Source organism: Coffea arabica, chromosome 7e (genome assembly GCF_036785885.1).
Source record: "Coffea arabica cultivar ET-39 chromosome 7e, Coffea Arabica ET-39 HiFi, whole genome shotgun sequence".
NCBI classification, from domain to species: domain Eukaryota; kingdom Viridiplantae; phylum Streptophyta; class Magnoliopsida; order Gentianales; family Rubiaceae; genus Coffea; species Coffea arabica.
The window spans coordinates 10,676,289-10,690,260 of NC_092323.1; the positions used below are offsets into that span (position 1 = coordinate 10,676,289).

At 36.9% G+C, this 13,972-nt stretch overlaps 2 protein-coding genes and 1 non-coding gene across 4 annotated transcripts; 2 read left to right on the forward strand and 1 right to left on the reverse strand.

Annotated features, from left to right (window-relative positions):
* The first annotated feature begins 4,699 nt into the window (after positions 1 to 4,699).
* On the forward strand, positions 4,700 to 8,996 carry LOC113701906 (probable L-type lectin-domain containing receptor kinase S.5). Its single transcript, XM_027222799.2, has 2 exons — positions 4,700 to 6,266; positions 7,843 to 8,996. The coding sequence occupies exons 1-2, from the start codon at positions 5,012 to 5,014 to the stop codon at positions 8,670 to 8,672; spliced, it is 2,085 nt and encodes a 694-aa protein (XP_027078600.2). The 5' UTR covers positions 4,700 to 5,011; the 3' UTR covers positions 8,673 to 8,996.
* Positions 8,997 to 9,515: 519 nt separating this feature from the next.
* LOC113701907 (UPF0548 protein At2g17695) lies at positions 9,516 to 11,906 on the reverse strand. 2 transcript variants are annotated; one of them, XM_027222801.2, is made up of 5 exons: positions 11,699 to 11,906; positions 11,311 to 11,377; positions 11,020 to 11,196; positions 10,694 to 10,892; positions 9,516 to 9,767 (listed from the first exon to the last, which is right to left on the reverse strand). In XM_027222801.2, exons 2-5 carry the CDS (start codon positions 11,367 to 11,369, stop codon positions 9,585 to 9,587), a joined length of 618 nt encoding a protein of 205 aa, XP_027078602.2. In that variant the 5' UTR covers positions 11,370 to 11,377; positions 11,699 to 11,906; the 3' UTR covers positions 9,516 to 9,584. The 2 variants fall into 2 exon arrangements, with proteins under 2 accessions (XP_027078602.2, XP_027078601.2); XM_027222800.2 differs by having other exon boundaries at positions 11,652 to 11,906.
* A 1,344-nt stretch (positions 11,907 to 13,250) lies between these two features.
* LOC113702593 (U4 spliceosomal RNA) lies at positions 13,251 to 13,401 on the forward strand. Its single transcript, XR_003451229.1, has one exon. It is a non-coding gene; the product is annotated as a U4 spliceosomal RNA (small nuclear RNA).
* Positions 13,402 to 13,972: the final 571 nt, after the last annotated feature.

Genomic DNA, 13,972 nt, shown 5'->3' on the forward strand with positions numbered 1-13,972 from the left:
GTCCAATATACGTATGTATATATATACCAATCATACAACCCAGCTTGTATTTCTTGATTCCTGCAAGCTGGAACATGTGATGCACGTTTTGTCCTAGCACCTCCTGCAGTTCCACTTTTCCTTTTTGTTAATGGTGATGTAGTATCATGTACCCCCCACTATGACAAATCTTCATTCTGGATCTTTAATCTGATTTCTTTCCTAAGTATCGTTGTAAAAATTCATGCGCCAACATAAATTGGCTCAGTTGACAAGTACGAGTTACTTTCTCACGAAAGATCATTTGTTTAAATTTCACCGTGAATATTATGTTGGTAGATAATTTGTAAAAACATCTATAGACAACATGTGATCTCGAAATCATGCTCTGACTTGCGTTGATGACCAGAGCCGAATTCATCCAAACAACATTTTATTACAGATAAAAAAAAAAAAAAAAAAGTGTAAAAGTTCTTGTGGGGAAGCTGCGGGCCACCAGGAACATTCGTCCTGTCTGCCACAAAAAATATGGTATGCATATTTATTTATTTTTCCTTTTCCAACCAGGGAGAAGCTTATATGGATAAGTACGAAATGCATGAAAATTATAGATTGAAAACTGCATTTTATTCAAAGTCACGTCCACCTAAAACAGCCATTACCCAGTCGTATTAGCATATCAACTTCCAATCTACAATATGGATAGCCAAATTTTGCTAAATAATATTCCGCTTCTATCATATAACACATTTCTCAATTCATCTTTTAATATTTTTTTATTTTACATACATCACAATCACCAAAAAAAAAAAATGTTACAGTAATTATTTCAAATAATAATACTCTATCCAAACACACTTAGCTTCGCTTAGATAGATTTTTTTTTTTGAGCGTGTTTAGAAAATTATTACTGTACTCATTTCTACAAATGTGAATGTGGCATAGAAGAATAGTTAAAATATGTGTTCGAAATTAATTTCTTAAAAACATGAAGAAACAACCCAAATCTCTTATTAATTAATGTAGAAAAACATTTCTTGCTATCGCATGGGTGCCCTTTTTGTTGGAGAGAACATGCATAATTTTGTGCTTTACAAGTGGGCTTTGACGTCTGTCCCACACTTCCCTACTTAAAGCAATGCAAAGGAGTTACGTACATCTTCATCCATTAACAGAATGATATGACAGCATGCATTTCCACGCTTTTCTATATATATATATATATATATATATAGAATTAATTTATTAAAAGCCCAATAATTAATTCTTTTTCCTTTTTATTCCTGTACAATGATTTTGCTCATTTGCCTCTTGTTCTCTCACAATAAAGCTCATGCACTCCCTATATCTAAACAAACTATAAGCTGATAGAGGTTTGCCTTTAATGATTAATCATTCATGCACATCAAGGATCTTTAGTACTGATTAAGATTATTATGTCTTATCCACTAAAGAAATTAAAAAAAAAAATACGTGTGAACGCTCGCTGGCACAATGATGTTCGTGCAATGAACTTTTTAAAGAAAGGCTTTCATTATCAAATGGAGAATTATTGAAGCCTTAACCACTCCACAAGAAAAGTGATTTCACCTTCGAATCTTCAACAAATGTCCCGTTTGGATTGCTATTTTTTGAAAAAATATATTGTAAAGAGTTTTGATGCAGTATTTGACATAAACAGATAACTGAAAGATGTGTTGACAAAAAACGTAAAAATTACATGTGTGTGTTTCTTCTTAAACAAGGAAAAAATTTCATGGCAAGAGATACGCGGTAGAAATTTCAAGTTGATCAATTATTAGCCACGTAAAGTTTTTACCTTGCATCAGAAGCAGCTAGGTGTTATATAGTGATGAGACTTTAATTAATTTCTAATGTTTTACGTTGACTTTTATCCCAATTAATTACCAGACTGATTAAGCCCTCCCGATATGTTAATTAATTAATTTCATGCGAATACAATACTCTCATATCATCAGTCATCACCAAATATTTTCATTGTCAATACTCTGCAAAGACTTTTTATCATGGTTGACCACAAGCTGCTGGGGATTTGCAAATGTATTATACCACTAATTCATTTAATTCCCCGTTATGAAATCTAAATTTTAAAAAGAACAAGTCTAAGAAGATATTTTACTTTTTGTTGTTCTTTAACTCTAAAAAAAAAAAAAAAACTCTAAAATCACCATGTGTAAAAATGGCATTACTTCAGGGGAAATCTATGAACTCAGGGTCTGTTTGGTTGGAAGTAAAATGTTTTCCTTGGGAAAATATTTTCCGTGGAAGTAATTTTTCATGAAAATCATTTCCCTTTCATCATTTTCAGGTGTTTGGTTAGTTTATTGAAAATATTTTCTTACTTCATTTTTCTGGTGTTTGTTTAACTTTTGAAATATTTTCACTTTTATCTCTATCTTTACTTTCTACACATTATAACTACATACTTCTTCCCATGCAAAATAAGAAAATTTATCTCATTGTTTAACTTTAAAAAATCTTGGAGAAATGTATATATGAATAAAAAATATCTCCTTAAGCAATAAACAAATTGCTGGCCATTTAGTGTCAAATATCAATCACTTGCAATGCTTATTGTGACATATATCTTGCACTTTCACTGCTAAAAGTTTTTCTAGAAAAGAATGTCCCTATTATACATAATTAATTACTAGCATAGGATGAGTAGGATGAGGTTTTTTTTTATTTTGAATATACTAGGGGGAGGGTTGGGTTGGGTGGTACGGGGGAGGGAGTGTAAGGAAGAGGTCTTGGGTTTGAGTCCTCCTGTTTACACTAAAAAAAAAAAAGAACATACTACAAGATGTTTACAGTAAGTTTGGAACATACTACAGGCGGGATGCATACATTTCGGAAAACAACTTCAGTAAGTTTGGAAGGGAAGTTGTTTTCCATAAGATGAGTGAAAATATTTTACATAGGAAAATGTTTTCAGTAACTTTTGTGCAACCAAACACGGGAAATTAGGAAAATATTTTCCTGGAAAACATTTTCACCCGAAACAAACGGACCCTCAATGATGACTTCTTGCATGCCATTACCAATTTACTTAGTTAAAAAAAAAAAAAAACAAAAACTGTAATGGCAAGTTGAGGTATATATGCAGACACAATAATTTTGCTAACAGTTGTTGATTGGGCCTACGCGGCGCGGGATATCGAAATTCTTTGAACTTTTTAACAATTCTCTTCTAAACTCAGGAATTAGGCACGAAAGCACGTATAATGATATACATATTTATTAGTCAACATTGACCAAGTTATTTGAGGTTACTCCGGTCAAAAAGAAAAAAAAAGAAGCTATTTGAGGTTACATATAGGTTTGTTTGGATTGCTTCATATTTCTCCAATTTTATTTGCTTACATCATCTTTACAATTTCCAATACACCTTTTTATCTTCCCAATATCTTTTTATCTCACATACATCACATCACAAAAAGTGCTACAGTAAAAAATATCCCAAATAATTCCAAATAACTTACAATCCAAACCCATACAAATTTAGGGTCCGTTCGCGTTGTTACTTTCTGAATTTTTTGTAAAAAAAAATATTGTAAATATTTGATGTATGTGAGATATATAATTAAAAAAATATTCATAAAAAATGTAAAATTTTTTGAAGAAAAATGGCTTTCCCATACAAATTATTATTAAGTAGGCGGATAATTTGGAATTTATTCGGATATACAACACGTGCTGCACATAAACATGGAAATATATATATATATAAGATATATTTGTCCCTTAATACAGATATAGAACCAAAGCATGTGTATAGAATAGAGGTCTATATGTAAATCCTACAAACAATTTGATATTAGATATTTAGATGCACTATTAGATTAGTTTAAGTACTTGAATGCTTGATTCGTGTAAACTACAAAATGAGACGCATTAATTCTTGCTAATTTTCAACCACCATGCGATCATGTGACTGTTTGGATACTATCATCCGCCAAAATAATTGATTGAAAATAAATATGTTTTTAATTATTTTTTAAAAAAATTTTCGAATCATATTTTTATCTCACATACATTACATCATAAAAAATATTATTTCAAAAAAAAAATTCAAATAACATCCTATTCAAACAAGCAACAAGGCTCCCAAGTCCCGTCTTTGTTGAGACCAAATCAATAGTATATAATATGTAGGATGGCATTTCTTCGTTTTTGGGGCAAGGAATGGCGTTTTTGGTAAACACTCCTATATTGAATGATTTCCAATTAAGAATGTATGAGATATTATTATTATACATGTTCAACAACTTCTAGCTCCTAGAGATGGAAATTGACAGTATAATACAAATTATTAGCAGATAGGAGCATGCAAGACCAAATTTAATTTTTTTTTTTCCCGGATGAAGGAGCACGCAAGACTTTAATTCTAGTATATCCTAAAGCAAAAATAACAAAAAAAGAAAAATAGCAACAATAAAATCAAAGTCAGAGAGACAAAAATTGTCAGGAAATATTTTATTTAGGATGACCTGTACAATGGCAACTTGGCATGTGATTTCTTCTTTTGAGAAACCAAGAGAGAGAGGAGACCTTCCCTGGACTCGTATTCCATTCCCACCAAAAGGGAAAAAAAAAAAACAAAAAACGATTACTAGTAATACCACAACGACTAATCAAATCAAAGTCTGCCAACGCTGCAGTTTCCAAGCACTGCGCTCTCTCAAGTTTCTCTATAGAGTGTGCGACCAAACCCAAAACTCATTCAAACTTCTCAATCTTCAATCCGACCATATATATTTTACTCATCATCTCTCTCTGCCTCTTCAACTAGTACTATATTTTATTCACCCCAGGAGAAGCCTTCAGCCCATCCTCGGCTGCTTCTTCAAGAAAAATAGGAAAAAGAAAAAAGGAGACCCCCCCCCCCTCCCCCAACAAACACACACAAACACACATTATTATTGATTCCTTCTTCATTTTTCCTAACCATAGCCACCTCCAGCCATATTCCTCCTCCATCCCATTTCTGGTTGGATAGCTCATTAGTCAGATGGGATTGTTTCTGACAGCAAGAATCAGCAAAGCATTCATCCTTCTTTGCTGTCTGCTGGCCATTTCTGAAGCTGATAAACTCAAAACTTTTAGTAAACAGTATGGGAACACCTTTAATCAGACTGACGGTGAGTACTTCATGGTTGAACCGCCAGCAATGATCAGCAATGGAGCCCTTCAGGTAACCCCTGATAGCCTATCAGATGACTTCAGCAAAGCAAATAAATCAGGAAGAATCCTCCTGAAACAGTCCTTTAAGCTGTGGAAAGATGGTGATGACATCTCATCCAATGAAACCAGGGTTGCCTCTTTCAACTCCTCATTTCTTGTCAACCTGTTTCCGGTTAATAATTCGTCAGGTGAAGGCCTCACATTCTTGATTGCTCCCGGCCTGGATTTGCCTCCACCCAACAGTTTTGGCCAGTTTCTTGGCTTGACAAATGCTACAACTGATGGAAACTCCAGCAACAAAATAGTTGCGGTCGAGCTCGATACATTCAAGCAAGACTTTGATCCTGATAACAATCATGTAGGCCTCGATATTAATGGTGTCCGATCTAATATATCTGCATCCTTGACGCCCCATGGCATAACTCTTGTTCCACCTGCTCCTAACGCAAGCTTCCATAACGTATGGGTAGCATATGATGGGGTCAAGAAGATCATTGAAGTCTACATTGCAGAACAAGAAACACAAAAGGGGCCGACCCCTCCTCACCCGAGCTCACCTATAATAAGATCGCATCTTGACTTGAGGGACGTTCTGAATCAGAATTCCTATTTCGGGTTCTCTGCTTCTACTGGGAACACTGCTGAGCTCAACTGTGTACTGCGTTGGAATTTAACAATTGAGTACTATCACGAAGAAAACCAATGGCTGAGGATTGTTCTTGGGGCCGGAGTACCAGGGCTGGTGCTGCTGCTGGTGGGGGCAGCTTGGTTGGGATACTATTTCCATAAAAGGCGAGTCGAACGATCGAAATCAAACATTCTTGGAGCGCTCAAGAGCCTGCCTGGAAGTCCGAAGGAGTATGAGTTTAAAGAATTGAACAAGGCTACCAATAGTTTTGATGAGAAACACAAGCTTGGACAAGGGGGTTACGGTGTTGTGTACAAAGGATTCTTGACCAGTGAAAATTTGGAAATTGCTGTTAAGTGGTTTTTGAGGGATAACATCAAGGGTCAAGATGATTTTCTTGCTGAGCTTACTATAATTAATCGTCTTCGGCATAAGCATCTTGTTAAATTGCTAGGTATGTCTTTCGCACCTTTGCTTAATTATGCATCAATATTGCATTTAACTTGCATCTTTGTCTATTGGCCTCATGACAACATTGATTTAAGCTGCTTTTGAGAATCTTACTCATGTTTCATCCTTCCATTGATGCATTACTTTTTTCATGGATGCTAATAGATACTTGATCGCTTCGATGTAGATGTATAATAATTGTTCCCGACTGCTGATTGTCAACTTCAATGGGATTAAAACTATTCCATGCCTTTTGATTTCTTATACTGCTGATTATTGTACAGAACAAGTTTAGTGAACTGCTTTAGATAAGTGTCTGAGAGTTGTGGTTGATGAAGTTTGTTCACTAATCTAATTTATCAGTCTCAATCTGATCAGTTCATGGTACAAATTAGTCAATTAATTTGTCTTCAAGACCGATAACTTGGACTACATCACAATGGATGGAATACAACTCGTAGTCATCCAATGAACTGTCTGTCCTTTCTTTTTTTTTTTTGAAAAAAAAAAAAACTTTTCAAAGGGAAGGGATTAGCGAAACTTCCCATAAGCTCTTCTTTTGGGTGATTTCAAGAATGTCTGCAAGGATTTGCATGCAGATATAAACTGATTAGAAATAGAGAGGGCTGGGGGATTTTGAAGTGGTTTTCATTTTTGGAATTGTTAGTATTGAATTTAGCCCTGTACCCAAGATTTCCCCTTCTACTTGGTATCCTTTCCATTTTATCTTTTTGGCTGATTCTATCCATCAATAACCAAACATTTGGACCCCTATTGCCTCTAAAATGGCACGTTCAGATCATTAATTATCTACGACAACAAGAGTCTCAATCTTGTAGTTGTAGGCCATTCATCCTATCCATTTTCCTTTGCTTATTATCCGGGAATTTCTTGGTCATCCCTTGATGCTGTGTCCTAAATATCTCCTTCGATTTTGTATAAAAGACCCAAAAAAAGAAAATAGACAAAAGAAAAAACATCTTAATCACATAGGCATGGCCGCCAGTCGACCAACAAAGTCTACTGGACCCGCGTGATGAATTGAGTAATTTCTTGACAATGATGAGTGAAGGAATGCTAAGCAGCTTGCGTCACAGCTGCTGTCGTGCTAAATACATCATGGAAAATAAGTGAATGTCTAGTGGCGTTATTTAGTTTAATTTAGGAGATTATTCCTTTTTTTTTTTTTTTTTGGAGAAGACAAAATTTAGATCCCGGAAATGACGTTAAACTTCAGCATTAAGCTTGGTTAAGTTCATGGTGCCTCCTTGCACATAAACAACATACAGATGACAGCAGCATTGAGTATGGCCTGCAATATTTTTTTTTAACAGGGGTATCCTTTCTCTGATGTCATTTGAAGCCAACACCCCCAAAAACGGATGTAAGCCTTGAACCAAAGAAACATAGGACAGATGGCTATTTGATTTTTTTTTTTTTTTAGTTTATCTTTGAGAAAATTGTCAAAAATTCTTTCGAGGACAGACAAGTAAAGAGGAGTATCTTCATACGTGTAGATTATCAAGAACAAAACCACAAACAGAAGATATTTACATATATTTACTTCGGTTGCATTGCAGGATGGTGTCACAAGAATGGGAAGCTGCTACTCGTATACGAGTACATGCCCAAAGGCAGCTTGGACCAGCACCTCTTTGTTGGGCAGGATAAACCCACATTGAGCTGGAACCTTCGCTACAAGATCGTATCTGGTGTGGCCTCAGCTCTGCACTATCTTCATAATGAATATGAGCAAAGGGTGGTGCATCGTGATCTCAAAGCCAGCAACATTATGCTCGACTTCAACTTCAACGCTCGACTAGGAGACTTTGGATTGGCGCGAGTCCTTGAAAATGAAAAGACGTCTTATCACGAGGCTGAGGGCATTCCGGGCACGATTGGATATATTGCGCCTGAGTGTTTCCACACTGGGACGGCAACACAACAATCGGACGTTTATGCATTCGGGGCAGTCTTGTTGGAAGTGGCGTGCGGACAGCGACCGGGAACCAAGATTGCTGGTTTCAATGGTTTGGCAGAGTGGGTATGGTTCTTGCATCGTGATGGCCTCCTGCTCCGAGCTGTTGATGAGAAGCTGGGGGAAGACTATGTTGCCGACGAAGCTGAGAGACTCTTGCTACTGGGGCTGGCTTGTTCACATCCTATAGCTAGTGAGAGGCCAAAAACACAAGCCATACTACAGATTATATCAGGATCGGTGCCACCACCGAATGTGCCAGCTTTCAAGCCAGCATTTGTTTGGCCTGCAATGGTCCCGGTTGATCTAGATTCTAGGACAACAACGGGCACTACGACATCCATTACAACTTCCCACTTCAACTCAGAATGGAGTCAGCAATACCTCAGCAGGGAGAGCCACGCAGGGTACACTGACCACTCCATGGTTTAGTTTTTTTTTTTTTTTTTTTTTTGTGTAAAAAACGGCTGCCAATGGACCGTGCCTTCTTCTGTGCTTATTATTATTATTTTTTCCAATTTGTTTGAGTCATCCGATATCTTTCTCCCCCCGTTTGGAGAGGAGATCTAAGAATTTCCAACCATTATCATCTTTTCCCTCTTTTTTTCTTCTATTTGTTTTACTAAAGTGAGAAGTTGAGGAGGAGTTTGTACTGTACATTAGTTCCGTGTTCAACGAAACTTGTACCTCAATAGTTGTAAATGCTTTCATCTATCAGCTTGTATACTAGCCCGGATCAGCAATTCGTCTTTTAAATTGTTGGGAGTATTTTGCACCACATTTAATTCTCTTCATTCAGTGTAATCAATCAACAACTTTAATATCACATAACCCCCTATTACTAGCAATTTGAGGGATAGCCAGAAAGTCCTTTAACGTCCTATTACTAGCATGTTAACGTCCCGTACAAGGTGCACTATGATAAATCAAATTTGCCGTAGAATATGCCACCACCAAAGAAGAGATCAAACTTTCTCGCTTTCACGCGACTGAGGAATAGCCAGAAAGTCCTTTCGGGAATCAGCCTGTTTGTTTCGTTTAAAAAAGGAAGGACCCTACAGCCAATCAATCTTCCCAGGGGACCCAGGTTTAATTGGGAATAGGAGACCTTCTCCCGTGAATTCTTTTAGCTTTAGATGGCTTTTCATTTGACTCGTGGGCTACTAACCTTTCTTTCTTTCTTTTTCTTCAGGTTTACCTTTCTCCCTGGCCATCTCACTTCTGTAAGTTCCTTGACAATACAAAGGTCTTGAACCTTTTACGAGAAAAAGCATATGATCGAAATGTTTACATGCTGAAAAACTGAACTGTTGTTAAGTAGATATATGGTGCAGACTCAACAAACTACTTACAAGATAAATGCTTTTGAACTGCTATACTAGATTGGTAAGCAAAAAATCTCTGCCTAAGCAGAACATAAGGGTAGCCGATCAGAGATAGAAAATGTGCAGGTCTTGAAAAGGAAAGTATTTCATACCAAACTTGATTGTCTTCATCCAGCGTGATGGAGAAGCGTTCTTCCCCAGCCTATTTAAAAACCAATTTAAAAGTATTAATTGTAAGTTTAAGAAACAAACTACACAGAAAATGCAATAGCATAACAAAGTGATGTAGGCACACAGCTTCATGCACCTTGAACTTCTGATTTACTTAGTTTGAGTACAGTAAATAGGCAGAAATGGATTTGACTTTTAAATTAGATGCATCCGTTCAGTGTCTTTGAACTTTAAGAACCCAGCGTCTTTATATGTTGGTTTGTCCAGTCCAAGGTTAGTCAAATGCTTAACGTAGCAACTCTGAAGAAACTTTAAGCAAAGCTTGCTAAATTAGCTTTGGAAAAAGGGCATAGATACAGCAGCCTAATCATAAAAGCATACAGCAACTGATGATGTGCTTGTTAAGTTTATGATCTTTTCTCAATGCACAACCACATGTTCAAACATACAACAGCTAAATAATTACTAGTAAACAGGAATAAACAGAATACCATACCCTAGTGCATTGGCAAATAAGACAGTCCTTGCAGTGATTTACTGTCAAGGAATTCTTCCCCTACCCAAAGATTCAGTTTTGCCAAACATTCAGGAATCCTTCCCTTACCCAAATCAAATTCTGTCATCCATATCAAATACAGTTTTTTTTTTCTTGCTGAACCATGTTTGAATAGTGGTTCTCTCAAGTTGAATCTCCCAAATTTTTTATTCTCCCAACTATCATACAAACAAGAAGAATGCATATAAGCCTCAGCAGGTTATGGTGTCATAGCAGACAAGAAGCCAATGCTTTCAATCACTCTTTTGCATCACCATTACATTGGCATATCAATCAGCTTTCAAGATAAAGAGGGTAAACCAATCGACAATTAATCACTTATTCTCCATGACATAGCAGCAAATGCAATATACGGCTATAATTATTGTTAAAACTAATCACACAACTAGGAAAAGACTAACCAGCAAATGTCCTTTAAGAGTACCACTTGCAAAACCAAAGGAGGCCACAGCAGTTTTAGAATTTCTGTTGTCGTTAGCATACACCACTTGCAAAGGCATCATAAGCCAAGGGAAGAATTCCTTCTCACAAACACAGAACCTCGAGCCTCTTTGAATCAGTGTCTTGGGATCAACAAATGCCCAATCTAGTCCAAAGTGCCTGCAAATTTTCTTACAATGTGAATTGGTTCCATCGTGTTACTAAGCTATCTTCATGTATATTGTACTTGTATAGTAGTAGGTGTGCTTTGTGCGTAGATGGTAGATATATTTACGAAAGGACGGACCTCCAACTCTGAAGAGCGACTATACCCTTCTCAAATGCATCAAAACCTGAACCAACTAAAGTGCGCGCATGATTAACTGAAAAACCATTTTTCCTAAGTTCACTGTCTCGCTGAACTGAGGATGCAGGCTCTGCAGTTTTTCCTCTGTATTTAGCCTCATAATTAAAGGTACCAGACCTAACAAGTACAGTCAAATGCATATCCGCTCCATTAAGAACAAAACAACAGCCAAAAAAAGGTTGGGGGGAGGGGATTGTTTATATATTTGAAGTTCAAGAGGCAGTATGGTACTTGTTTATGCATGCTTTCTGATCTTCAGGAGATGGGCGAGCCCAGCTCAAGAAAATCATCTCTTTTCCTATAAACCAACAAAGTATATACAATTACGTAAACCAGAAAATCAACCATGTTAAACAAGAAAACGGGTTATTTAGGCATATATAGCAGCTTCTATTCGAAATTAATTCAACAGAATGCAGAACTGGATTTTCAGACAATTCACTTTAACACAAGAAAGAGTACGAGAGAGAGAGAGAGAGAGAATTTAACACTTTAATTAACTAAAAAGTGATAATTTTAGCTAAAATGTGTTATTTCAGCATCAATTCCAGCTAAAATACCAGTTAAATTACCTGGAGGGAAGCAGCAAACTTCAGACGAGAGAAAATAATCTACTTACAAATTCTTTAATTGAACAAGTGAAGCTGCGACCCAGATGAAATCCCAGATCCAACGTAGGAATTAGGAGAACGCCGAACTGACCTTAAACTGGAAATCAAATTGAGGGCTTTTTTCTTGAAATTTGGATCCGAGGTGGGAAATAAAGGACGGGCGGCGCGAAAGGAAGAAGACCGGTTAGCAGCCGTTAAGACGCGCCGCTGGCGAGCCGCCAAGTGTTATTTTGATAGCGATTGGTCCAAATAGAGCTGGGCCGAGGAGCAAAATTTTTCACTTCAAAGTCCAAATTATCTGGGCCAAATATTGGACTGAAAAGAATATGTTTTAGAAGTGAATTCATTTGATTAGTAGGTTTTTTTCTCCTTTTTCTTCTTACAATCTCTCTCTTATTTTCTCGGGGAGTCTTACCTTAAAAGTGGCGGATGGTGTTATCAAAGCCTAATAGACGCTTATACTCTTTAACACATTTTAAGTCTGGCTTGTCTTTTATTCGACCCCAGCTCAAATGAGATTTTAGCAAGGGAAATTTGAGTGGTGGCTTAATTGCAAGTTTTTTTTTTAAAAAATAATAACTAGTAGCTTAGCGTTCTTTTAACATTTTGTTCTAATCTTTGTTTTTATAGAACCCCTCTACATTTCAAGGTTCAGAAACAGCTAGTGCTAATTTAGTGTTGAAAAATGACAAATCTAAGTGCTAATATCGAGAAATGAAATTAATATTCTTAAAAAAAAATCTCAAATACTTCTTAAACTCCTTAAATCTCATAATTTTTGAGAAGTAGTCTGACTTTGTTTGGATTGCATTTTTTTGATTTTTTTGTAAAAAAAATTTATTGTAACGATTTGATATATATGAGATAAAAAAGTGATTGAAAAATGTGTCTATGAAAAACACGTAGTATTTTTTTGTTTTTAAAAGTACAATCTAAACACACCCAATCCCAATATCGGCCATGTTTGGCAAGTGAGTGTTTGTCTAAAACTTTACTGTAGACATTTTTAAAAAATTTTTTGAAGTGTGTAAATTTATGAATATTTTGAAGTGTATAATTTTAAAATTTTGAGAAATTTTTTAAAATTACTGTGCAGACAAACTTGACAAAAAACTTACTTACCAAACAAGGCCCATTCATTTCCGGTTAATATCCATCGCTCTTTTTGCCAGAAGAGGTAGTCCTTGCTTTTTCTTTTTTTTTTGGTTGCCTGCCATGGTATCTAGGGTTTTGCCCTGACTAATCCGTTGGTCGACCCGGGTCGCACACTTGGCTGTGGTGGGTGAGCCTCCCAACAAGGGTAGCTGCATACGCCAGGTTTCAAACCCGAGACCTGCTTAAGCGGAACCAAGCTACTTACCACTTGGCCCAACCCCGGTTGATAGAGGTAGTCCTTGCTGGGATGCTGGTTTAGAAGTCTCTTGATTGATGTGTCTTGCCTCGCTTACATCAATAGACCGCCTGTTGGTTGGATTTGTCTTACATCCCACATCGACTTGCTCGAGGTGGACCAAGAGAGCAGCGTGGTATAAAAGGCCGCCTGGGGACTCCGTATTCCGCATCTTTGCGCTTGGGGCAATGACGCAGCTAGTGAGGTTCTAACCGAGGCGCGTCTATTGCTGGTTGAAAACTATTTCCAAACCCCCTCTTTGGCCTGGGTTTGGCCTGGGCCATCGAGAATTTCTGGAAGGGCTCCCTTCGGGGTAAAGCCCTACAATCCTAGTTCAAAGCACTTGTATGTATTGTATAACATAACATGATTGATGATTGTCTGTCCTAATTTGGGGTATGATCGTCCGTCTCAATTTTATAAGCATGGGAGGATGGGGTAAATTTGGCAGTGGGGAAACACCAGGTCGAACAGATGATGCTGCTGCATCTTAGGGTTTAGGTGGAAGAAAGGGTTCAAATTGTCATGCAAAGTTAGACGGAGTAAATCACCACTTATTTAGTATTTGGTCACAAAAAGTCAATTTTGCTAAAATTTGTTGAAGCCAAAACATTCTCAGGCGTGGAGAGTCAGAGATGGAAAGTGCAAATATTGCAAACGGGTTGTTGCAGGGTCTTGTCTAGTTGATTGGAAAAGTACATGTAACAAAATGGCCAAGACCATTGTGTGATTATATCTCCCACCAAGCATCCAGTTAAATGCTACAGTTCCATAAATTTGTGAACTAGCTTCTAGTGTAATTTCTAGTAAAATCTTCTACAACTTCTGAAAATCAATCCCATGAACTTGCAACTCGGAATGAGTTCATATCTCCATGGCTATACAGTTCAAA